At 50.8% G+C, this 26811-nt stretch overlaps 1 protein-coding gene across 1 annotated transcript in view; it reads right to left on the minus strand.

Annotated features, from left to right (window-relative positions):
* The window catches only part of ZC3H3 (zinc finger CCCH-type containing 3), a 114101-nt gene that overhangs the window by 50589 nt on the left and 36701 nt on the right, over positions 1 to 26811 (minus strand). Inside the window, 1 exon segment of the mRNA XM_068672788.1 lies at positions 19061 to 19208. Coding sequence (XP_068528889.1) covers positions 19061 to 19208 — 148 coding nt within the window.

Genomic DNA, 26811 nt, shown 5'->3' on the forward strand with positions numbered 1-26811 from the left:
TAATGTTTCATCATCAGCCCTGAAAGCAAACAGCTGCTGCCGTCTCAATCACTCATCTTCTCGTGGCGCTCGCTCTCCGAAAGGCTGCCTGGCATCACGGGACCTCTTCTTCTCCGTCTTCACCCACAAATTTTGCCATGGCCAACAACACCTCAGGTCGTTTTGTAGCCTCCTGGCCAGCAGGGCTCGGCCAAGATGCCTACAGTCAGACTGTTTGCCAAATTTTGGGTTTGTGGGGATTTGGGCATGGTGCTGCTGGTCGAGGCCACCACCGTGTCTTCCCCAGTGACCCCCAGGTTGGACTTTTCTCTCCAGGTATGGACGAAGGGAGTTTTTGCTGAGTCTGCTCCTCTGCTGGCTTCTTAATTTCTGAGATGCTGCCCTGTTCACGCACAACTTCTGGTTCCCTTCATCCTCAATCTCCTCAGCTGTTTCATTTCCGTGTGCTTCAGCTCTTGCACGCCTCTCCTGCGGAGCCTCCAGGTGGTCGCACACCTCCTCCCATCCTTGGCAAGTCCTCCTCCCATCCAACCCCAGCCCAAAGCTTGTCTCAGCTCACCTGAAAGCCCAACTCAAAGCTCCCTTGCTCGGCTTCTCTCCAGGGCAAGGCATGATCCCGGGGTCCTTGAAGGATCTTCCGAAACCTTCCAAAGTTCAGAAAATTTCCCGGCAAAGTCCTAACGCTGTAAAAACTTGTAAAAGAGTGGCCTGGAGAAAAGACAAAAGCCCCTCTCTAGAAGACGTGATAGTCCAGATGAAGCTGTTTTCAAGGTAGGTCAACTTTCAGCCTAAAACCCCATGACAGCGTCCCGTTAAACCGCTTAAGCCGAGCTTGAGAATGGAAATGCTGACAGCCCCTAATGCACAGCTTTCCAACCCGCTGCTCTAATGCTGCAGCACATCACTAATTCTACCAGGAGGACCGGGGGGACCATTGTCCCATTAATTAGATTCCTTTTACCCCCATTAGCTCAGATGATTGGACGGAGTTCATTAGGGTTTAATTCCGATTAGCTGAAACCGAGCTCCCGGGGCAGGCAGGTGTTAGCGGTTTCAGCGCTTGAGTCGCCGTGTGCCAAAGTCCCAGCCCACGTGGGATGGGACACGAATGCTTCATCCCCCCCAGGCACGGTCCTACCACCCTTGGAGATGCCCTAAAACGGGCTGGGAAGCTCACGGACACTCTCCTGCGGAGGCACAGAAGTGACACTTACTCTTTGCCATCCTGCAGCGAGCAGAGCCTCCTGCACCACCTGCAAAACCCCAAAACCCAAATATTTTCCGAAACGCTCGGCCAGACGCGCAGCCCAGCCCCAACCGAGGCTTCCCCTCCCGCCTGCTTCCCAAAAAAAAAAAAACACCAGTGTAATTGCTTTTCCCAGAGACGGCTCCTTGTGAAATATTCTTTTTTTTTTTTTTTTCTCACGCGGGAAATAATAATAATAATAATCACAGCAGCAGCAGCAGCAAGAGCAGCTGATAGGTTTTAATTAAAGACAACTAATAACTCAGGCGGGCAGCGGGGCTCGGAGGCGAGCGGCGCGGCGGGGCCGGACGCCTGGAAGAGGTGAGCTGGGTTGCTGCAGGGGATTTATCCACGTGCCCACAGAGACAGAAGTAAAAGCAGAACTGAAAACCAAGCGTCCTGCTACTTTGTTCGTGTCTCTGCTCCACCAAAATGATGGAGAGGGATGGATCCGGCCCCTCTTTCTGGCTCCCCTTCCCATCCACCACGAAGCGGTGCTGCCCGCATTTCCTCCACCCGGTGGTCCCGGGTGGGACGGGGACCACATCCCAGAGCAGGTTGCTTTGCTAGGGATGGAGAAATGCCCAAACTGCGTTTTAAATTCAAGCTAATTCACCTCTTAGGGCTCAAAAAATATCGCCCAAGTGTTGCTCCTGTTTTTTTCCCCCGCAAGAGAATCGGGTTTGCTGCCTTCTTGCTGTCCGCAGGAAGAAATCAGCTCGTCTTTCTCCTCCAGGTTTACTTCTCTAAGTGTTACATACCCATGAATGTAGCTGATATTGGGGCTTTTGGGCACCTTTTAGGAGCCGAACGCCAAAAATTGGGCTCAGGAAGCATCCGGAGCAGCCCTACATGAAACCATCCCGGCAGTAAATGTATGAATCCAAGCGTTGGCTCTGTCTGTGTGAGCACATACACATATATATTTTATAAAAGTGTGCATGCATATTTTATCCATAAAATCACAGAAATACACGGATAAAGGACTGAGATCCACTCGGAAGCAGAAGTACAAGAGGTGAAGCCTGAGAGCATCGGGGTATCGGCTGCTCGCCGGGCAGCTGATCCGAGGAAGCCTGCCCGGGCTCCGTGGACTCTGCAAGGTAGAAAAATGATTCAAAGGCACCCATCCAGGGGCAGCGTATTGGTTAGCAATACTAATTGCATCGCCTCCGTTACAAATGATATCGCTCCCGTTATTAAAGGGTCGGGGCCGATTTTATGGGCTCCCATCCCTTTCAATCGGTATTTTCGATCAATGGCCGCGTTACAAGCTTCCCCTTTCAGAGCCTAATAAACAACACGCCGGGAAGGAAAAAATCTCCGTAAAATGACGCTTTTAAAAATCCATTTCGAGGGGAGCTGGTGGTGCTTGGCTGCAGCCGTGGAGGGAAGGAGTTCAGGAGGAGAGGGCACGGGACGGCGCCCCGGGCTCCAGGAGGATGGGCTACGTCCTTCGTAGTCCTTTGGGCTCCCAACAATCCTCCCCGGCTCCAAAAGGAGGCAGAAATCTCACCAGAAATCCCAATATTTGCTCGGACGGACCAGGCAAAGCCGATTCCGAGAGCCCCCTCATCTCGGCTCGCTCTCGCAGGGAGCGGCGTTGGGGTTTTGGGCTGAGATGCCCGGAGCTGGGTGCTCGGTGGTGGGGTTAGGGGTTAAAAAAAGACAATGTGCAAGAAACAAAACGATGTGCACGATGGTTGTGATGTTGTTTTGAAGATGAAGGCGCTGGGGGGCTGTCCCCACGCAGCGCATCGGATGCAGGATGCACAGAGAGGTCAGCGAGGATTTCTACAGCTCCGAGGTGCCAAAGTCCCCAATTTTGGCATCCCGGAGCGATGCGTGTTCAACGTGTATGGGAAAAGGGAATAAATTCACTGCCACTCTCCCATGAAAGCTGAATTAGCCTTCCCCGCGCTGGACTCGCACAGAGCTGTCTCCCTCTGCTGGCATCAGACCCAGAGCGACTCAGGGCTCCGGAGCCAAAAAAAAATAGGGAAAAACTTCGCAAACGAACCCAAAACTGGCTCAGGGGTCTCACACAACCCTGCACAGGCACGTTAGGGTGGGATGCAGCATCATCACCTGCCTCTCGACACCCTCCACCTCTGCTCAAGTGGCAGAAAGGGGCAAAAAAAATGATTTCCATGATGAAATCTCTCCAAAGCTGACGTGGGGCCCTCAGACCTCTCCGCCTTCCCTCCTCCCAACTCCACACGGGCTCGCTGACTTTCGGGGGCTCTTCTCTCGTTTTTGACCCCCTGGGCTTACACCAGAAAGCCAGATCACACGTTTTACAGCCCAAAAACCCAAAAGGAAGGAGATGAGGGATCGACCGCAGGTCACCCAGGAACCAGGGACTCATCCCCAAGCCACCACCAGGGAGGTGCAAGAAGAGGGCACGAGCCATGCTCCCTCTCCCTCCCATCAGGGTGAAACTGAATTATTTTTCCTTTCCTTTCCCACATCCCAGCCTTTATTTTAATTTATCCACCAGGGAAAACAAACCCTGCTTGGGGAGGAACGGACACTTCACCCCATGCAGCACAGAGCCCAAACCCGGAGGAAAATCTCCTCCCGTGCCACAGCAAAGCACCTCGCTGCTCCTGCCCCCCAAAAAATTGGCACGGCCGGACCCCAAACGAGGGCTGGGAGAGGTCCAGCAGGGCTAGGAGAGGAGGCAAAGCCGAGCCTGAAGAAGACACGGCGAGATGGCTGTAATTTATACTCTCCTGCCTATACTTTATGGCTTTCTTAATTCGGCTCCTGCTACTATTAATGTAGTTAATGTTGAGATTATATCTATTTTCTGGCGTCAGGCAGTGATTTATTCGAGCCATTTTTCCGGTGCCGGCTCCCACGCTGTTAAATCAAGCGACTTGCCAATTAAGTGCTGACTGGGGAAGTGGATGCAATCTGAACAGATCTCTTAACCGCAAATTAAACCGGGCCCCCCTCGCACGCCCGGCGGTGCGCGCGGCCAGCCCGCCCGCCCAACCTTGCTGAGCTCGGGGAAAAAAAAAACAAAAAAACAACCTCCAAAACAAAGGGGAAAAAAGGGAAAAAAAGCACAAAACTTGCAAAAGAGAAGGAAAAAATAAAAAAATAAATAAAAGCAGATTTTCTCAGCGGGCTGGCCCCAAGGGGTTAGGGGAGGTGGCGGCGATGCTCCCGGTCACGGAGCAGCCCCGGGTGGCCGGATTTTGGTTTGTCCCCAGCAAGGTCCGAGGGTGGTGGCTTGGTTCGGGGCCAGGAGGCTGTCAGCAGCCCTTTTTAGCTCGTGGCCCCGGCAGCAGGTGACAGGCTGCTCGCTCGGGAGGCGTTTGTCACCCGCGCTTCGGGGCTCGGGTTCGAGGCTGGTGACAAAAACCAGGCAGAGGAGAGGGGCACGGGGTGGAAAATTGGCACCGGGGGGATGCCAGGATGGCTCCGAAACTCACGTTTCGGAAATTCAAAAAGAATTTTTGAACAGCAAAGAGGGGAGCTGTCTGATCCACCAGCACCTCCGGGTCTCTTGGGGTTGGCTCAAGATGAAGCCACCTTCTCGGGTGGGGGCTTGGGTGGTCCTGGAGCTGGCCAGCACCTCGGTGGGTTGTGTCAGCTGCCCATCTGAGGGCAGTATCTGCCCTCTTTTTCCCCCAGATGCTGCAGGAGGGGGGGGAAATAAAATACCTGTTGTATTTTTTCCACTCTGGAGCATCTTCAGAGGCGACCACGTGCGGTCCCAGCCCTCAAGAAGGACTCAGCACGGTGCAGAGCAGCACATCCAGAGGGACACGGGGTTGCTTTTTGGTAGGTGACCTCCAGGAACCTCCAAACCCACTCCCCTGCCCTCCCGGAGAGGCGATGAGGGCTCTCCTGCTTCCTTTTTTATTCTTAAAAAGGAGAAGGAGCTGTTGTGGTAACAGCTCGTGGTAAGTGCCGAGCGGTTTTACGCTCCTTGAACACCGAGCAACCACTGAAAAAGAAATAAAAAACGAAAAGGGGAGGAAAAACCCAAACATATGGGGTGCCAATCCCCAGGGATGGGATGGGCTGATGGCCCCGAGGGAATGCAAGGACGAGAGGCAACAGGTAAGATGCTGCCGTGCCTCAAAAGCAAGAGCAACCCCCGGGGCCGACCGGAGAGCTCCTCGCCAGCTGATGAAATTCAAGCCGAGGGAAACGCCACCCGCAGCTCCCATCATAAATACTCCATCAACGAGGACAAATGACTTGGCGTCGCAATAAAAGGATCGCGTTCCTGGGTGGCACAGGCACGTTAAAGGAAAATCTCCTCCCCGCTTTCGTGCGTCAGGAAGCCCAAATCCCTTCCCCGGCACGAGATAAACCGCACTGGGAGAACGCAAACCAACCCGTACGTTATTTACAAGAGCCCAAAAGGTTTTACAAAGCAATTCAAGATCCAAAAATGGTTCGATCCATTGCAACGAGGTCTGGGGACCCCATTTCCATCGGTCTCTGGCAGGAGCTGCCTGCCCGGCTCCCCAAAATCCCAGCGCGTGCCACGTGCTGCGACAGCACAGGAACATTATACACAAATATCATCATACCCAAATAAATTCTTCAAATATTGGCAAAAATACTTGAAGACCTCACAGCAGTGAGGTCTTAGTTTGGTTTTCTCTCACGTGAAGTCCCTTTTTGGCCACGTTTTTGGGCTTTCGGGGCTTATTTTTTGGGGGGGGAGGCCACCGAGGGGTAAGTGCTGCGCGCAGCACAAAGCGCAAAACGTCTCGGCCCGAGAAATACAACCTGGGCCAAACGCTCCCTTCCCCTGCCGATGCGTTTTAAATTATTAGCATTGATCCAATTAACGCAGCTCCGGCTAACCCGGGTGATTTCCAAGCCTCCTCCCGGCTGTCGCACGGCCTCGGGTGCATTTGGAAGGAGCCAAGGGCTTGCGCCTGATCTCCGTGGGCCCTTCTTCTTCTCTTCAAGGCACTTTGGCAACAAAATCGTGGTTCCTTCCTCACCTCTCAGCTCTCCTGCCGTGCTGGTTAACCCCCAAAATCAAGTGTTTGACCATTGGATGTGGGGATGCTCGCCTAGGTCTGAAATGTTTGGTTTCTTTCCGACTCGCCAGAGCCTCCAGAAGACGTACAAAGATCTCCAACTCTTCCTAGGTGCAGCATCCCCACCACAATACCCTGAACCCATCCTTGTCCCCTTCCTATGGTAGCTCCAGGATGGATAAGTGGGAGGAGAAGCCAGTTCTGGTTGCCCCCAGGGCCACCCTGGTCTCCGTCCTTCACATGGGGAGCCACCAACTCTGGGTGGGAAGAGCCCCCAGGTGGCACCCAAGAAGTTTTCCAAATGTTTCTGTCTTAACTCTGTCTTTCCGAAAGCTTTTTTTATTTAATTTGGTCACCAAGACATGCTTCCTGCCCCCTGAAGCATCCCTTGGTGGGTTCACGCAATGCTTCACCACGAGCAGCCTCTCCGCAGCGAACGATGCCTTTACACGAGCTCTGTTTTTTTCCCCAAAAACTCCTTTTTTTTGTCCCTCGAAATACATGCAAAGGGCTCCTTTGAGGTCTCAAAGTGCCCAGAAACCCAACGGTGGGAGCACCTGGCTTTGAACCAAAAGCTCAGGGCATCCCAGCTCTTGGCCAGGGGCTCTGCTGAGACCAAGGAATCGAAGGAAGAGCCCTCCACGTCTCCAAACGCAAACTGCAGAAGCCTTTGAAAGCGGCTCCAAATTAAGAGCTGCACCGAGGCTGTCAAGCCCCCGCTAGCTGAGTCTCCAGCACCTTGCGTGCAAAAAAAAGGGAGCTTAGCCCATTTATTAGAGTGATGAAAGCAAAGGGATCTAAAAATTGCACTCCTTCGTTAATGAGCAGCCGAAGGGATCGGTAAGCATAATTTCAGAGGCCAGTAATATTTTATATAATCGCCGAGCGGTTTAAATTGAAAACCCCCAACTGAATCAATATTTACTGCATTGAAACGAAATGAATAGTAATAAGTCACTAAGCTCCCTGTCCTGTTTCATAAAATAAAAAATTATAAAAATGAGCACAGGCGCAGAGAGACTATCGCATTAACTTTTACGGCACTCGGGGAGTCATAACCGACTCTCCTCATCAAATAAAATTTTAAAAAACCTGCCGGAGGAAGCCTGGCTTCAGCATCGCCGACAGAAAAAAGGCAAGCGGGAGGCGGGAGGCGCTCCCAAAGCACCTTTTCAAGTAGGATTTCATCCCAAATTTCACGCTGATGTCAAGGCTCTGGACAAACCCCGGCACCCAGACCCCATCCGCCGGTGCCTTTGGGGTCTCGGACTTGCAGAATAAATTGAGGCTTCCCAAAAAAGCTTTACAGGATAGGTTGAGGCTTCCCAAAAAATGTTTTGCAGGATAGATTGAGGCTTCTCAGGCAGGGCGGCTCACCTACATTGCTCGGGGCTGGAGGTCTGAAAGCTGGGGGAAGCATTTCTTGGAGGGGTTGGCAGCGCGATCCGTTTCTTCTTGCAGCCCTGGTGTAATTATCAGGGGAGTAATTAAAACAAAAACACCTACAGCGCTTTGGTCCACGTAGAAGAGATGCGTTTCAGCACCAAACCGGGGAGAAAAGCGCCACCCCTTGTAGGTTTTGGAGAACCAACCTCCCGAAGACCACGGCCGGGACCGATGCCACCGACTGAGGACACCGAGAGCTTCCCCCAATACCCTCAGTCAACATCTCCTCTTCCAAGCACTGCTCAAAGCCATTTTGGGTGTTTTTCATCACAAAGAAGAGAAATAACCCAAAGCAGGAGTGCTGCCTCCAGCCACGGTGCCGAAGCGCCCGGGAGGCGGCCCGGATGCGTGCCCATCTTCGCCTTTCACCTTTTCGAGCTCTTTCTTCATGTTTCTTCTCGTGTTTCCGAAGCTGGTTGCCTGGCTTCCCAATCTTCTTGTCCATGTTTAAAAAGAAGATGTGAGTCTTGCAAATATTACCAAAACCAAACAGGAATGAAGAGAAATTCGAAAAATACGAGCTACGTTTTTTTTTAGCTCACTTCGCCAAAGCCAGCGCCCGTCCCATGCGCGCTTCAACAGCGATAGGGGAAAAAATTAAATTATAAATAAATAAAAAACTAAATTATAAATAAATAAACACCTCTCATTGCTTGAGACCTCGGTGCTGGAGCTTCCCAGCACCTTCCCACCTCTCCCAGCACCCTGACCGTGTGCTCACGTGCCCCGATCCCCCCATGGTGGTGCCGAGCCATTGACCTGGCACTGACAATTATCATTTATTTGTCCATTATTTAATTAACCATCGATAATTATGAAATCCAGATTCGTTGGGAGGGGTGGAGGATTGAAGCCAAAGGAAATTATTTGTATTTAAAACATACTCCAGGCTGCGAAAACCACTGATGCCTCCGGACAGGTGGCCGCGGCGCTCGTGCCAAGTTCGGGAACCCCCCCAGCCCCTTTTTCTTCCCATTTTCCCAGCGTTAACAGCTGTGACCTCTCAGACCTCCCCCTGTCCTTCTGCAAATCCTTCTTCCAGGCGGGTCCAGCGGGCAGCGCCAGCCACAGATGTCGGCGAGGGTCCCCTGCTTCTCGGGGAGCTCAGCCGTTCCCCTCCAAAAGCAGGGACGTGCCAGGGGCTGAGCCGGATCCCAGCCCCGTGCAGGGATTTAGGGGCAAGGTGGTTAAACAGGCGGATAAATCTAGATATTAAACAAAAACGGGTTATTTCCAGCAGCTACGGAAAGAATTTCATGGAGAAATTGTCAGGGTAGAGGCACCCAACACCTCTTGCAAGTCCGGCCACTGATTTTTCTCGGTACAGATCATCCAATATGGAAAACACAAATGTTGTACCCCAAAAAAAAAACAACGCTGTGCCCCATTTCTACCACGTGGTAGATGGATATACCAAGCGATGCCTTCCCAGTAAGGCTGCGCTGCTTCATGGAGAGCCTTACTGGTCAAACTGGGAGCTGCACTCAGCCCCACGGGGAGCACTGCCCAGGATGCCCACATGGAGCATCCCAGCTGGCAGCTGAGGAGGGTTTGCACCTCGCAAATGCCTCCAGCTGAAAAAACTAAGTTATTTTTCTAGTTATCCACCAATCCTCGCATCCAAACAGCCACACGTTAAGAGCCCAGCATCAAAAGGGGCCCCAAAAAGCAGGGGCCACATCCCGCAGCCCGGCGGCCCCCGTTTCACGAGCGGCTTTCCAGCCCCTTTGGGGAGCGCCTTTATTTCTCACCCCAGGACGAAGCAGATGGAGCCATCCTCCAGCCCAAAAGCAAACTCGATGTCTGCTCAGCCTGGGATGAATTAATCAGCCACAAACCAAGCTCGAGCGCCTGCCAAGCGAAGCGACCTCCGTGCCCCCGCAAAAACCTCTTCGCCCTCTCCTTTCCCCGGGTCCCGAGGCGGGCGCACGGCGCGGGGCAGCCCAGCTGCCGGCAGCATTTGGCCACGGCTCAGAGCAGGAGCTAAGGAGAAGCGAGCGGGGTCAAGAGCCACGGAGCACGGAGCTGCCACTCAGCACAACCCGGAGCTCTTCTGCTTTTTGTTTTTTTTTTTAATTATTATTATTTTGTTCCTGTCCCAACTTTCGCGGCGGCGCTCGGCACGGCGAAAACTTCTCGCGCCGAGCGAAGGAGTCGCAGGTTTGCAGCAAAAACCATTCGGGGAAAAGGGGAAAATGGAAAGAAAAAATAAAAAAAAAAACAGCCCTGCCGTTGCTCATCTCCGAGGAGGGCAGAAATTTAGAAATTAAATCCATCGCTCGCGCAGCTGTCACTGGCAGGTGAAAAAGCAGTGACACTTGAAAATGCCCGGCGCCAGGAAAAAAAAAAAATCCTCCAACTGCTCCGCCGTTAGGTGGGATTTAGCAGCCCGGGAAAAACCGCTTCCAGAGGTTAAGAACTGCTTCGAAATGAGCTGAAAATACCGAGCGTGTGCAATTTTGCAAACTATATCCCCAAGCTGATTTCATCTTTCCGGGACTTGCTTGCTTGCTGCTGAAGCCCGGGCTAAAAAAGGGTGAAAAAGGCTCCTATCGGGTAAAAATTTATTTCCTTTTTTTTTTTTTAAGAGGCACAACTGGCGTTAGGGAATTTGGGAAAGGAACAGTGATATCAGAAGGCTCACGACCACGTGAGATATTTTATCCTGGAGTTTCCAGGAAAAAAAAGAGATGCCCCAGGGTGAATGGGGCCAAAAGGGTTTGGAGAGCTGCTCCAGTCCCCGGTGTCACCACTAGGACCTGCTCACGAACCCACAGGCAACACCGTAACACCCCTATTTAACGTTTTCCCACTATTTTTTGCTTGGTTGGTGTGTAAGGATGTAATGATTTGAGTTTGGAGAGGTTCTTCAGCCCACGTGCTGCGTTTCAAGGTGCTCCAATGTGGACCCCAAGCGAATGAAGAGCAGTGGCAAGCCCCAGCCTCCTGACTGCCACGGGTACCATCGTTTTTAGGGTGCTCTGGAGGAAACCCATAGGACCCTGCCCTGAAGCAAACCTTCCCAAAAGCCAACAGAGAGGAAAATGCAGGCGCTCGCCCATCTCAGGGTCCCAGCACCTGAAAACAGGCTCCCAAAATCGGCGCCGAGGCTCCACGTGAACCCTTGTGGTTCTCCCGGGCCATACGATCCGGCCCCGATCCGAAACTGCTGACCCGCAGCTCAAAATCCTCCGCTTTTAATCCCCGTAAACCTCCTTGTTCGGGATATCCTGCTTTTTTTTTTCTGAAAGCTGCCTGAAAGCAAGGCGAGGCGATGACAAAAGAGGGGGGAAGAAATCCTGCCTAACGAATCGCCGCTCATCAGCAAATCCTCCGGCAGCCGTGCGCGCGCTCTCTGCCCGTTATAAACCCTAAAGAAAACATTTTGGCTTAGCACCCAGACTTTGTGGATGAGCAGGAACCCGTTAAGGAGCAGCACGGCCCCTTGTGAAGCACTGGGATTTGGGTGAACACGTGCAGCTGAAGCCCCTTGAGAGGTGGCTGCACCGTCCTGGGAACCTGTTCTCCTCCTCTCTGCCTCCTTGGAGAGCCAACATCCCCACCACAAACCCACTTCATTTCAGCAAAACCCTTTGGTTTGTGTCATTCGGGATGTCTCGGGGCTTGAGAGCATTTTTGGGGTCAGTGCCATCCACGAGGAGCCTCCAGACCTGCTCTGTGAAGGACCCCAAAGCGTTCGGGATGCTTTCTGCATCTCCATCCCTAAATCCAGACAGCAAGAGGAATTCTGGGCTCTGGATCTGTGGCTGCATTTAAGCAGCCAAATAAGAAGCCTGGTAGTCTCGAGGTGCCTTAAACCCATGGAATTTTATGGATTTTAGGAAAAAAAAAGGTTATTTTCGGTACCTGTGCAGGAAACGCAAGGCGCACCCAGGTGCATCCCCTAAATAACGCAGCGCATGGGCTACCAGTTGTACCCCACTAGCTCACAGAGGGAGGAAAATAAGCAGGAATTCTCCAGTTTTGAAGTCAAACCAGTCCCACACCTCCTCTCTCTTCTCAAAATAAACCGCTGCAGATCCATCATGCGATGAACCCACAAGATCTCCCCAAAAAACAGGTCCCGGTTTCGGGATTTGCGGGCTGAGTAGGGAAGGATGTGCCCGGCACAGGGCAGCTGGAAATCTCCTTTCTGCCTGTACCGGGCTCTGGGAAGATCTGCAAGAGGGGCTGATCCAAGATGAACACAATCCCGAGTAAATAACCCATAATTGCCTCCCCAGGTTGGGGAAGTGACACTTTTATTTTTAATCGAATCCATTCCAAACTCCCCTAACTCCATTAAGCAAAATTAAAAAAGGAAAATCCCATTATTCTGAAGCATTTCCATATGCATTTAAAGCTGGTCGTTAACCTCTGAGTCCCGCTTTTATTTTGTTTTCATTAGTTCCTCCGAAGTAGAGCTCGATGACTGCGGCCGGCCCTTCGAGGAGGAGCGCGGCGCCGCCGGCGGGCACCAGCACCAAGAGCTCTGAAATGCGGGGAGGGGAAGCAGGGGGAGATGTTTGATCCTATAAGGGCACAGGGTGATCCTACAGGACCTCGGGAGGTTCATCCAGGTGGAGGACAGGGCATGGGGACACGGAGGACAGGGTATGGGGACACGGAGGATGAGTGGGGACGGTGCCCGGGAGCGGCACGGTGCTCGGAGCCGACGTGGGATGCTTGCTTGGGAAATCAGGGCGAGATAATCAGGCCCAGATTCCAGTTCTGGTTAGGGAGAGGGAAATAGAAGAGGCAAAAAAAAAAAGAAAAAGAGGCAAAAAAAAAAAAGACATTGAGCTTTATAATGCGTCTTTCTGCAATGGGGGGAGCGGGGAGAGCATGAAAGATTAATCCCGAGCTTTGCTGAGAAGAGGCGACATTGTTTTTTTGAAAGCCTCTAACTAGTCCCCAACAGAAACTGGATTACGTTAGGCCAGATGTCAGGACTTCTCCGAAACAATGCGGGGTTGTGTATCTCATACCATCCTCATTAAAAAGATTAAAAAGTACTTCCCATAGAAAAAAAAAAAAACACGTTTTCAGACGGAAAGCCCCGGTTTCCTCCTGCCTGTAACGTCTCCAATCCGGGCAGATGAATTTCACTGTAATGAGATGTCAGTTGGGAGAATGGTTTAACATCCCTTCAAAAAAAAATCTTATCCCTAAACCTCGTCAAACCACGTCGAGATTATTAAAAGAAAATGTACCGCCCAGACAAAAAACTAAAATAAAATCAAATAAAACAAAATAGAAGCCGCCAATTCGCAGAATCCATGACACGGCCGTTTTTAAATGTGATGGAAAAGGCTTTCCAAGTTATCTGCTTAAACGCAGGCTTTCTGTTTACTTCTCACTTTCATGTCAAATGAATTTGGGGAGAAAAAAATTGACAGGAGCTTTAAGGACATTAGTCACATTTCGACTCCTTTTCAGCTTAACGCAGAGGAAGCCGGGGAGGACCGGAGCGAGACCGCTCGTCTTGATAAAAGGAAATTAACCCCGGTGCCACGGCCTCGGGCCGTCGGGTTAGGATGTCCCCGGCCCTTCATGGACCATCCAGGAGCAAAAAAAAAAATCCCATCGGAGCATCCTCTGACGAGGCATCGAGATAAAAACCTCGGCGCTCCCCCCAGGTCGCTAAAGCGAGGGGATAAAATAGACGGAGCGAGGAGAAAAAGGCAGACTTTGCTGAGCTCGAGATAAAAACCCCACAGTCGCTGTCTCCTCGCAATATACGGTGCCTTCGATTCGAGCCTCTCCCCCGCAGCACCCAGCAATTAGCAGCGGCAGCCGCCGACGTTAACATTTTTCTCCGGATTCTCTGCGATTTGTGCCGTGACATCCCGGCCCCGCAAAAATACGGCTTTGCTCTCTCTCCCCGTGCATTACGGCCCCAAACGGGGCTCGTAGAAGCCCTCAGCCCCCCTCCAGGCTCGTTAACGTGCCGTGATTTAATGAGCTTTCCTCCTGGCACGCTGCGCCAGCACCGCCGGACCGGCCCGGTGATGCCCAGAGCCTGGCACCGTGCGCATTTTGGTGGAGAAACCCAAGGAAAATGCTCAGCCATTCCCCACCTCCCATCCCCATGTGGCTGGGATGGAGATGTCAAGGTTTGCCCGGCACGAGGGTATCAAAGGAAAGAGGGGAAACCCTAAAAGTCATCGATTTATCTGCCAGGCTGTGTCCTGTGCAGCTCTCCAAAAAAATAAAAGCGCGCTGACTTCTCCTGGAGGTGCGTCGGAGCGAGCACCCGAGAGCAGCTCCTGCTGAGCAACACGGAGAAATAATTACGTGTAATTTATTTGCCTCTGGCTTCTCCTGGATGTCTTTGAGACGGTGGGATTGGGAAGGGAGAGAGCAGGATCCAAGGGAAGCTGCCTCTGCCTGTCCCAACCCCGTGCACTTGGGGAAACCACACCTTGTGCTACGAAACGCGTTTGGTTTTCAGGACAACCTTCATCAAACCCCAAATGGCCAAGATAAAATCCCAAGATTTTGTTGCTGGTGGATATCGGAAAGGAAAGGAAAGGAAAGGAAAGGAAAGGAAAGGAAAGGAAAGGAAAGGAAAGGAAAGGAAAGGAAAGGAAAGGAAAGGAAAGGAAAGGAAAGGAAAGGAAAGGAAAGGAAAGGAAAGGAAAGGAAAGGAAAGGAAAGGAAAGGAAAGGAAAGGAAAGGAAAGGAAAGGAAAGGAAAGGAAAGGAAAGGAAAGGAAAGGAAAGGAAAGGAAAGGAAAGGAAAGGAAAGGAAAGGAAAGGAAAGGAGCCAACGAGGCTCCTGTTCCAGCCTGGTCCTTCCACATCGCTCCAGGCCAAGGAACAGAAAGAAAAGAAGAAAACAAAACTAAAATACACAAGCTTATCCTCTGCTGACGAGCCTTTTCTACTGAGCAGGCACTTTCCCTGACAAATGTTTTATTACCTTGTTCTTTACTTATTTATAACGCTGGAGGGTGAAGTTTGTCCCTCCAGAGGAGCTGCAAAGTTTTCTGAAGGAAATATCTGAGCTTTCCCACCAGCGCCAGACAATATTTGCAGACGGGTTACTTTTCTTTTCAACGCAGGCATCATTATTTTCAAAGAAAACTGTTCAAAGTGGGTCAGCGCTGAAGTTGCCCGGAACTAGGATCTCCGAACGCGACATCAGCCCATCTGCTCCCAAAAAAATGGTCTCAAAGCGGGTTTGTCTCTCCGTAAATGAGTGAGTTGGGGTCTCCTTCTCCTGGTCAGTGCTCGTGGGACAGTTCCTGGTGGAGCCCACCACGCAGCACCAAGTACATTGTTCCCCAAAGGGTAACAGGGACATTTCCCATTGATATCTTGGGTTGCGTGCTCAAGGATTTTGGCTTTCTCTGGCTGGCAAGAAGACTGTTGCTTCTGTGGAGCAAGTGGATTTGCAAGGGGAGCATCTCCAACAGCCAGGAGCATCCTCCTGCCGTCATCTTCATCCTCCAGCTCCAACCGAAATGCACCAGGTTGACACCCTACCTTCTCCTCTAGTAGTTTCCCCAACCCTACAGAACCCTCAAGCCCACGAGGCCTGTGGATATCTCCTACCTGGACACCCCATCTGGGCAAAGCGGGCACAATTTTGGCCCCAAAAGCCACGGAAGATGCCAAGAGCAGCATCTCGTCCAAGGAAGGCACCGTGGAAGGGCTGAAGACGTTTCCAGGACCTGCGAACGCCGCCGTCACTCCTCCATCCCGATTCCTCCGTGTCGAGCAGCTCGGCCCCCTCCTGGCCACGGAGAAGATGTCCCTGCACGAATTCCAGGCGATGGCCGACCGCCACGTCAATAAGGAGAAAATGAAATTGAAGGCGAGCAGATCAGAGCCCTCCCGCGCCGCGCTCCTGCAAAGCGCGGCGAGATAAGGGGGAGGAGTGAAAAGGAGGATCAATAAATCTTCACCTCATTCACAATGATCTGGAGCTCTTATTAAGTAAATTAATTTAAGTTAATTTAACTCGATCATGACTCCCGATCACAGTGATTTAGTGAGGGGGAAATTGCATTAGGAAAGGCCACACTCACTAGATAGAAGAACGGAAGAAAATTAGATCCACTTAGCAATGTGAATTAATATGGAAATAGCAGGTGTAAATTTAACCTTATCAAGAGAGCGAAAATTATCTTCATAAATTTGGAGAAACAGCCCCCAAGCCGCTTATAAATCTATTTAAAACAAAAATATTACAAAAAGTGGAGTAAAATTAATTTAAAATATACTCCCGTCTATCGCCTCCAGAAAAGTCAGCGGCGGGGCCACGTTTAAGGCGAGTCAGAGGTAAGGGGAGAAAGCAGCTCGTCCCCGAGGGATCCGCAGTGACTCTCCCCATCACTTGGACACATCCATCTTCTCCTTCTCCTGATAATTTGGGGCTTGTTGGCAAGTTGGCACTACCCGAGATGCTCCAGCAAAGTTTTTCTGGCTACGTAGCCAAAAAGAGGAGGGAAATCTCCAAGAGGTGGTTCAAGAGATGGACAGAAACCCAGTTTGCTACGTGAAATCTATGAAGTATTAAATCAGAAAAGGTCACTGGTCACGTAAGACCCCTGCCCATCGATTTTGGAGCCCCAAAAACTGGGTTTCACAGCAGGAATTGCCCCATAGCCTCAGCTTGAAACGAGCTCAGGAGCAGCGCTCGAGCACGGTGCCACCAGCCCTTTAACGCCGAGCTCCTGGCTTCAGGCCAGAAGGGCATTAAAAGGAAAAAAAAAAAAAGTTGGCTGCTCGATCCGACACACACCGAAACGTGAAACGGGAGAGGTGACAAAGCCTGGACTGCAAAACGACCCCAGGGAGATCTGCACGGTCCCTATAGGGACGACGCGCGGGCATGCCCCATGCTTCCTCCCCGTCCTGGTTTGACAAAATAATTTTTTGACAATAGCACAGCAAAGTGGCTGGAAAAGGAGCTCTCATTCCCTTGCTACTTGTCCGAAGGGATGCTACGAGCACAAGGGAAGAGAAAAATACTCAAAAGTAGAGGAGAAGCATTTGCCATGTGCTTCCCCCCGCCAGGCGGGATGATGGATCACACGTGCCGAAGGTACTTGGGAGACGGAGCGGGAGATTTATGGCTTCTGGAAAATATAATTGTTTTTAATTTGCTGATGGCGTTTTATCAAGATTTGTCTGAAACAGCCGTAAGATCCAAAGCACGTTATTTAATGAAGTCGAAGATTAATACGGATAAAATTATCCTCCAAGTGGGAGCTCGCGGATGATCGGGTCCCTCCTCTGCGAAGCGACGGCCTCGTAGTTTTGAGCCAGGCCCCAAAACTCCTGCTCCCAGCCCCCTCCCCTCCTACTGCCCCCAACCTAATTATCTCACCCTCATTAAACACATCCACAATGCTGTGAGGTTCACCTCGTAATGGGGCAGAAGAGGAGACCCGATACGATGTCGAGACGACACTCCGCGTGCCGCTGCTTTTGGAGTCAGGCTCATGAATTAGAGGGTAAAAGTTTGGGTGATGCCACAACACAACACCACGATACTCTACAGGAAGCCCCCCAAGCTGCAAAACTTCATCTTTCACTGGCTGTGATTGCAGAACTTAATCAGCACGTCCCAGACACAAATTCCCCTCCCAGAAATAAAACGGGGCGATGCCAGGGCGGGGCGAGCCCAGCCTGGCTCACGTTTTCTCTCTCTTTGCACCAAATTTCCCCTTATCAGACTTAAATAAAGAAGCAAGATTTGCTCAAAGTGGCTGGTTCAGGGCGAAAAAAAACAGCCACTTCCCAGGCAAACTGAGGAAAATGGGAAAGGGCAAGAGTGCAGGAGGAAACAGGAGAAAACAAATCCTCACCTGCACACAAAGCAGCCGGGAGCCGCAATTACCAGCAGCAAACTCCGAGCCTCTGAGATTACCACTGCAGTTTTTACCGGAATAAAATTCACAGAACAAAAGCCGTGCTTTAAATAATAATAAATAATAATGTTTTTAAGGAGTTTCTATTTAGCCCGAAGAAGAAACACAAGAATTACGTTATTTGATGGTCTGGCTTGTCTATCACTGCCTGACAGCGGCGAGCAAGCGAGGAATTTATCTGTCGGTAACAAGCACACGTCTGCGAGCTCGATTCAACACAAATACAAGATGAGGGAGCAGGGAAACGAGGACGTGGTTTGGCTGGGGAAAGGACAACGCAAGGATTTGCCCCCAGGGACCCGAAAATGGAGGTGGCACGTAGAAGCAGGGCAGGAACTGTACCAAAAGAGGCAACGTAAATGTTCTCGGAAGGGAGTAAGAGGAGATATCTCGATCCCAGGACTGTCAAAAAGGGAATGGATGTGTAGATGGAAGTAGAAAGTAAAGAAAAAGGAGGAGGAGGTGGTGCAGGTAAGACTGAATGCAGAAAATTTGGGTAAAAGCCATTAGTCCCAACCGTTTTCCATAGGAGAAGCACTTGGACCAGGAGCTTCCAAACTACAAGGTTTTGAATGACCAAAAAAAAATATTAAATCTAATTCTAGATTTTTTTTTAAATGGTTTGAAAATAAACACATCTTTTTTTTTTTTTTTAAATTCCCCTCTTTTCCTGGAAGTTTGCCTCGCCATCCTCAAGTCTTTCAAAACCCACCTTCCCTTCTGATAGGAACATTTGTTAAACCCGATGCCGACTCCACGTAGAGCAAGGGGAAAAATCGGGCAAAGTCAGGCTTTAAAAACAACCCCCGCAATCTTTTGAGTCTCCACAGCAGCCAGCACTCACCAGGAAAGCGGTCAGCCCTTGGAACACGGCATGAAGACGAAGGAAAGCACTTTTGGAGGAAACCACCTAGATGTCAACCCATGTAGGGTGTGCCAACGGAAGGGGACAACCCAACACGTCCTCCAGTTCCTTGGGTCTACCCAAGGCGTGAATAACGGCACGGGCAGAGCAGAGCAAGCTCTTTTTCCCCAAAATATTGCCCCTGACAAGAGCAAACCAGCATTTCAGGAGGAGGAGAAAGAGAACCGGTTCTCTCAGGAGCAGCCACAATCAACCACGCCTCATTAGCAGGACGTGTCTCTCTCCAAACACGCAGTAAGTCTACTTAGGTCTGATATTGAGAGCTGTGTGCATTTCCTCGGCATCCTCACGGCTTATTTAACCACAATGAATTCAAAGAGGGAACGGATCTGAAGGAGCAGGCTGCGGGAAGCCGTTTGCCACCAGCCCGGCTCAGGCTAACGTGATTACTAACACGATTTTCCACTTTAAGTCAATAAACGCCGCGTGGAAGCGGCTAAACAAATAGAGAAATTAAGGGATTCGTGCAAATAATGCGCAGCAGTAACGGCACGGAGCGGTCGTGGCTCTCGGGTCCTGCATCCGAGGGGTGGCAGGGTTACCTGGATGTCCCCAAACGCCTGGTCTTCCAGCTGGGGCCAGGGCTGCTGAAGGAGGAGGAGGGGAAGCCCACGTTCTTCTTCACTATCCTGTAGCGCGTCTTGATCACCTTGTTGGCCGGGGGGCTCCTCGCGAAGAGCAAGCTGGCACCTAGGGGAAAGCAGAAGGGGAGAAGGAGATGAAATTCGGACGTTCCCATACAAAACCTCAATCCCCAATGCCTCCATTAGGAGATTTCTGCACTGAACCCCCAATTTGAGAACATTTTGTGGGATGATCTAAGCGCCGGTTCATCCCGCTGAACATTTCACACCATTACCAGTTGTGTGTTTGGTTTTCTCCGTGTTGACGGCCCGCAATTTATTTATTTTTATTTTTTTTAAGCTTTAAGGAAGGCGTCTAATTGCCTGGTTTTATAACATCCAGCCATAACTGCCCGGCTAATTAAAGCTGACACTACACGCCGAGACTTCAGCCTGCTGGTTTTAGAACTGATTTAAAGGGCTGGCGGTTTTTCTTGGAGATGGTCTCGTTAAAATTATTGAAGGGAAAAGCAGAAGCATTATTTTCCTTGAAAACCTTGTACCCATCATCACGTATCCCTTGGAGAAGAGCGAGGCTTCCCGGATAACCCGGTCCTCGCCGGGATGTTGAGATGAAGAACCAAAAAAAGAAAGGAAAAGGCATTTTGAGGTGGCTCTTGGCCCCCGGAGCAACCTGCATCTCCCAAGTTTAACACGGAGAATTATATTTTTATATACATATAATGTATTTTATATTTATAATTCTATCTTATATTGACAAAGCACGGGGAATTTTCATACCATGGCCAAGTGCTTTCATATCCACAGCCCAAACATTCAATGTTAGCCCAAAAACCCAAGAAGTCAGCAGCGGTGCCTTGAGGAGCTTCTGGTGGCTTGGGTTAAAAATTAAACGAGATGCATTCGATAAAGACTCCCCGGGATTAGGAAAGGAGGACGACAAATTCCCTTTTTTATTTGTTTTTGTCCTAAAAGATCTTCATTTCCCAGGTATTTAGCCGTCCTTCATTGAGCCAGCCTCTAAATGTATGGGATCTGGGAGATGCTCACAAGCAAACAAATGTCATATATCTAAAAAAAAAAGGTAAAAAGCTCACGCAGGAGCAACCAGAGGAACTGCAAAAGCCCACAGCTTTAAGGGGGAAGGAAAACGAGAGGAAAGGACAAAATCAAAGTGGCTTTCCACCACTGTTTCTACGCCCTGGGACTTTTTCCGACAAAATTCTTCGGGGCAATGATTGTGCCATGAGTCTTGACAGCCTTTTGCAAGGTTTGAGCACTGATTGTAATTGGGATTGTGTAAAACAACAGCAAAGTTGGACAAATTTGCTTCTGAGAATTGGTTTTGGGGGAAGGGAAGGGAAGGGAAGGGAAGGGAAGGGAAGGGAAGGGAAGGGAAGGGAAGGGAAGGGAAGGGAAGGGAAGGGAAGGGAAGGGAAGGGAAGGGAAGGGAAGGGAAGGGAAGGGAAGGGAAGGGAAGGGAAGGGAAGGGAAGGGAAGGGAAGGGAAGGGAAGGGAAGGGAAGGGAAGGGAAGGGAAGGGAAGGGAAGGGAAGGGAAGGGAAGGGAAGGGAAGGGAAGGGAAGGGAAGGGAAGGGAAGGGAAGGGAAGGGAAGAGCCACAACCCCGCAGCCTCCCCAAACAACACCAGCATCTCCTTGCCTCCTCCACCCCAACCTTACAAAATTACGAAGCTGGGACTGTGTCGATTGCATTATTAACTTGTTTTTTTTGCCCCTGCTTGGCCCCCGGTTGCCACCAATCAGCCCAGAACCCAACCAAGCCCCCGCTGCCATCTCCCCCTCGCCCGACGCTCGCGGGAGACGCGGGGAAGGTCTCGAATCGTCGGGGCTCGCAAGCGGCCCCGGTGCCGGCACGCAGAAGGGCTGGCACCTGCTCTCAACTCGATTCCCCGGCAGTAATTGGATGTTGTATTCATGCCGGAGCTGCTCTTCGGAAGCCGCCTGCCCGGCATTAAGCACCTCGTGAAAGCGGCTCTCCGAAGAGCTGGGTTTTCTATTATTACTTTGCTAGCTGAGGGGTTTTGTGTAGATAATCATGTTATTTAGATAGGATGTTGGTTTAATTCCCTTCATTACAGGCTCCCAGGGTTGTAATTTTTTTTCTCCGCATGATGTATTCCCCGTGGCACATTTCACTCAAATCAAACACTTCAGGCTTTTATTACAAACAATACCCCGGCGTCCCCCGTTATCAGCCCGGCACACGCGCGCACGCTCCTCGCGGAGATCCAGAGGTCACTTCTAATGACTAATCGATCTCATTAGCTTTCCTAATTAAAAACTTTACTACCGCAGTGGAAGACAAACTACAAAAAAAAAAGAAAAAAAATCTGCTTGCATCATATTTGAATGGGATATGAGCACCATTTATCAGGCCCGCGCCGCGTTGCTGAGCTTGGGGCTTTGCTCGGAGCCGCGCTTCCCCCGGGCACCGCTGGCTGGGGGCTCCGAAAAAACCTGGCCCGGGGACCCCAAGGCCTCAAACCGACCTTCAGATGGGAAAGCCAGGTCCAAAAAGCTTCCCTGAGGTGTGCCAGCACCAATCATGCCTCTGAGCTGATGTGGTCCAGGATCACATCCCCTATAGAGGGCACGCACCCTATAGGAAAGGGGCCAAATGCCACAGGGTGATGTAGGGCGTTATTTCAGCTCGGATTTTGTCCCCGAGAGGTTCCAGGAGCTGACACCACTTCAGGAAAGGGATGTTTGAGGCAGGGAGAGCAAAACAGCTCCTGGGATGCCTGCAGAGACAACACGAGGTCCTGCTGCCTTCTGGTCGCCTTAAATCGTGCACACCCGGCTGTGCCCCGAGCTCTCACGGCCCCAAGCACCTCAAAGTGCCTCTTGCTGCTATTCTGTGCCTCCCCCAAACCCAGGAAGTTTATAAAAGTGATGGTTTAAGCTTTTTTTTCTCGATTTTTTTATTCCTCCCTCAATGCAAAACTAAGATCGCTCACACGTAAGTTTCAACAAAAACGTGAAAGCTTTTGTAGAAACATAAAAAAATATGGAAAATCTGGTTTTGTAGAAACATAAATATATATTTTCTTCTATGGCAAGAAAAATTAGGGGGAGAAATATTGACCTGCTGTTAATTACAAAAATCTCCTGCTCCTAGGGCTGCCATCAAACTGTAATCCTCCACTTCTGCCAAAAAAGATGAGCGAGAAGAGGAAGGTATTGGGTAAATTTGCCTGCTTCTTCAAAAACCCAGGTCTTTTTGTGAGCTTTCTGCCCCTTTCCCTGCTGTGGCTTTAAACCAAATAATGGGAACTGCATCCTTTTGGGGGATATTCCACAAAAAAGGGAAAATCTGCCCAATTTCTCCCTTGCTTCTCCTCTCCACGTCGTGGGTGACCTTGGCACCCGGCTGAGCCCGGAGGTGCTGCCACTCAGAAAGTGCAGCATCAGCAGAGCAAACCCTGCACTGCTGGGAAAAAAAGAGTTAAAAGAGCACGGACACGTTTCCAGGAGCACAGATTCCTAAATTTAAGGGGTTATTGCGGCTTTAGGAAAAGGATTTGGGACAGGGAAAGCTTCCCACATGGGCAAGGGACCTGCCGTGGGAGCACGGAGCGCGTCATAGCAATTACGCTGAGCAATTTGCCAGCAAAAGGAAGGGTCCCAGCAGCTAAAAGCTGAGAGTCCCTAAAAGACAGGGTGACTCTAAGGTCTGATGACCTTTTTTAAGGTCTGATGACCTTAAAAAAACAAAACAAACCAAAAACACCAACTCTGAGGGGCTCCGGGAGAGGTTGGGGACCTCCCCAACTCATCCTTCAAGAGCAACGCGAAGCGGCTCCGCACAAAACGGCCTTCCCAGAAGGACAGATCTGCACGGGTTCGTGTGCCCGGGGTTTTAGCACAACCCTCCACGCCTCTCTCCCCGGCTCAAATTGTTCTGGTGCTTCGCAGGACGCCGGCAACACCTGCCCGACGCCGGCCCCGACGCCTTTTGTTGTGCTTCCCAACTTGGCCGGGTCCCGCGCGTTGACAAAAGGCTTTGGGATTACCGTAAATGCTGTTACGAATCGAGTGTGAAAGCAGACACCAGTATTAGGGGGTGATTATCACCGAGAGCCTTCAATATGTTCCCGCAGAATGGCACAGCAAGAGGTTAATTATATTGCCGCCGCAATCGGCTTCCGAAAGGGCCGTCCTTCGGTGGTTTAAGAGGGGAATTGAATTTTCACACCCGTTCAGCACGCAGCTCTTCCAATGGAGGCGGCTGTTTATGCCGGAATGGAAACGATGGTTTCTGATCACGAACTGCTGCTGAATAGGAAATAAATCCCATTGAGCAAAAAGGGCTTTACCTGCGACCCCAACGAGGCGGCCGCGTTGGCGGCGGTGCTCACGGAGGACGAGAGAAGCACGGGGGGCTTCGCAGCTGGAACGTTTCAGTGGGCTCCAAGAGCACGGGGATTTCTTTTTTCCCGGCAGCTGCTTTCAGCTGGGCCCATGTGGGGAATGAATACCGAATCTGCTTCCCAAATTCTTTGTATAAAGTGGGCTGGAGGCAAGGATGAAGCCAACGGAAGCCATCAGGCACGACAACGCATGGGTACAGTGGCACTTGGTAGAGGGGAACCCCAAGGAAATTTTAGGGTTAATGTTTGAGCAGGGAAGGTTTTAACACTCACAACTGCTATTAAAAGACTTGCGTGTGGCTGTGTCTGTACCCGAATTTCCAGGTTAGAAGCAAAAAGAACCGAATTTTGTTTCCTGGAGATACGGCGTGGCAGGAAGGGGAAAGCATCACCCACCTGCGAGGGGAAAATGAAGTTGTCAAAAGCTCACCGAGCTCAAGAGTGCCTTGGGGAAATGATTTCATGTGACATTTCTGGGAAAGAACCATTTCCACATGGAAATATCACTGGATGTGGTTAAAGGACAACTTATTACGAGTTACATCTCCGCTTGCCTTACACCCAGCAAGGACCCAAAGCCTCGCTCCTGTGTTCTCATCACACATTTGCAAACAAAGCAACCAAATCTTACCAAACTCTCACAAAAAAGCTTATTTTCAGATTGGGACTTATTTTCAGATTGTTCTCCCCATTCATCAAGCTGGCTGCTTCTCCTCCTCAAGCTATGGCTGTAATGATGCCCACCAGTTTCAAGATATTCATTACTGAGTGCAAATAACCTGGAGAACAATCCCATTTTCCCAGCTACAGGGCACAGATTGAGCAATAACAATTCCCAAAACCAGCTTCAGGTAGGTGCTTTTCATCTAGGGATTTTTTGGGCAAGAGATGGCTCAGGACACAGTGCACGGAGACAACAGGAACGGAGTAAAACCTCTGCACAGTGGGAACTGGAATTACATTCAATTGTAGGTTTTTCTCTAGGTGTCAATTTCTCTAGTGTCTTCTCCGCGAATTTTGACACAAAATGTCAAAATTTGGTGTCAAAACTTTTCCTTGGCACAAAAAAAAAAAAAAGTAAGGGAAAGGGGATCGCCGTGCAGTCCTGGAAGCTGGGAATCCTGCCTCTGGGGTGGAAAAACCCCAAGGGTGACGCAAGCGTCCGGGCTGAGGGCTGGATTTTCCATCACACAACTGCAGCCAGCTGGGTTGAGGGCCGGCCTTGGCAAAGCGGGGCTCGAGCTGGCAAATCTGAAGATTGACGAGCAAGGCAGGGCTGGAGCAAAGCTGTCCCCAGCGAAAACGCCCCGCTCACCCCTCGGAGCACTTCTTCCCGAACTAAATTTGTGCCCAGGGAGCGCATCGGGACGGAAACCCGCGCCAGGGAAGTTGGTAAGGCGGTGATTTAGTTCATCCATCTCTCAGATCTACCCATCCGTCTTGCTGATTGATGCACCCGTCTGGAGAATCCACCTGAGCTCCTCCGCAGCCTCCTCTGCCATCCGTCTGGGGGCTGTCCAATGAGGAAGTCTTGCTCCCAATTCCTCCCAACGCCAAAACCGAGGCTTCAGCACCCTTGGCATTTCGGTGACTTTTCCTGAAACACCCCCAGAGCACTCACACGCTCATTTTAAAGGAGTAGGGGGAAAATGGAAACTTTTTTAAATGTGTAGCCACGTGCCAGTGTTTCCTCTTTCCCATTTGTGTCCCCACCTGGACGCGGGTTGAAGCTTCCCTTCCACGTTTCCAGCCCAGGCTGTGATGCTGCCTACAAAGGAGGTTTATTGGATCCGTTTTTTTTTAGGGGATTTTGCTCTTTCCACCTTCCAGCTCCTGATTAAAGGTGCTTGGGATCAGCCTCTCCATTCAGGAAAGGAGCTGTGAGCGCAAGGTGCCACACAGGGCACCGCTGAAAGGCACCGAGCAAGTCCTCAGCGCTCCTTTGGGAGCTGCTGCAATCCCTACCCTGCCCAAAACAGCACGAAAATGAGACAAAAGAGACATTTTACACCTTAGAAACACCCAAAATCCTCAGGACTCGAAGTACAGCTCCCCTGAACCACACTGCTGCTTTTCTTTTTTTACTGGGCTTTTCTTTTCCAACATAGTAAATGAAGCATTTGAATCTCACACATCGTGCTGAAGATTCATGATGTGTGTCTGCTGGCCCTGGAAAGCCAAACGCTGATTTACCACGTGGAGATCTTTCCTGGTGCTTGGTGGTCACACCATGACCATCAGCAGGTTGTATGGCACAGCCCATGCTACCATCCCCCAGGATCTCACATCCCTCGCAGCGACGGATTTCTAACGCTCTGCAGACCTGCACAGATGAGTTATCTCCTCTTGTAACGCAAGCAGCCCTTCAAATATTTCTGTCTCGCGTCAAGCAGGGCCACTTAAGTGGCTTCGGCAGCAAGACAAACTTCTCCCCGAGCAACACTCGCCACCTACTTGTCTTCTTATTTGACCCAGAGGTCCCTGCAGTGGATGGTGCTTGCAGGCAGATGGGGACCTCGCGGTATCTGCCTGGGTTAATTCATGCACCCCGCATCCCAAAGGAAAGGAAAGCATTTTAAAGCTATTTCCAGTCGCTAGAATCAGAAGCAGACAGCTCGTGGATTGGTCTGTAATGCAAAATCAGGATGACCTCTTCCAGTTGAGCCATAGTGGGGCAGGAGAGGGGACAGCAAGCCACCAGGGCAGCTCCTCCATTCAAAGAGAAGGGCAAGGAGCACGTGTCGAAGCCTCTGTTGAAGTACAGATGGAATAAAATCCCTTTCTAGAGCCTGCACACGCTCCCAGACCTGCCAATGGTCTTCTGCAACAGCTCCTGGTCTCTCTGAGATGTTTGGTGGATTTCAAACGAATTTGGGCTGCAGTCAAGATTTGCAGACGCTGGGTTAGTGATGGCTACGCCGCTGCCAGACACACCAGTGAGTCAAAAAAAAACATATAGCCCTGTGCTGACAACTTATGTGGTCCCAAGGGCCTGCCAAAAGCCACCCTCGTTGCCCACCGAAGGTCCAGCTTGAGGTCATGGTTGGCACGCTTTGGAGAGCCACCAGCACCAGGTGATTCAGGAAGCCCAGGGGAATAACCCACAGGGAGCGGCTTGGACTCAGCTCTATGGGACTCAGTTTTAATTATTGAACCCTGACGAGAACCTGTGTTTCTCCTCTCCAGTCCCAAAATACAGAGGGAGATGGGACAGGAGGGGGCCAGGAGGACATCTCCCCCACCATCAACCTTGCGAAGCCGCGCTCGCAGTTCCTGGTGGCTGGGCACAACCTGGGGGTCCACAGACCAATTCCTGG

Source organism: Anas acuta, chromosome 2 (genome assembly GCF_963932015.1).
Source record: "Anas acuta chromosome 2, bAnaAcu1.1, whole genome shotgun sequence".
NCBI classification, from domain to species: domain Eukaryota; kingdom Metazoa; phylum Chordata; class Aves; order Anseriformes; family Anatidae; genus Anas; species Anas acuta.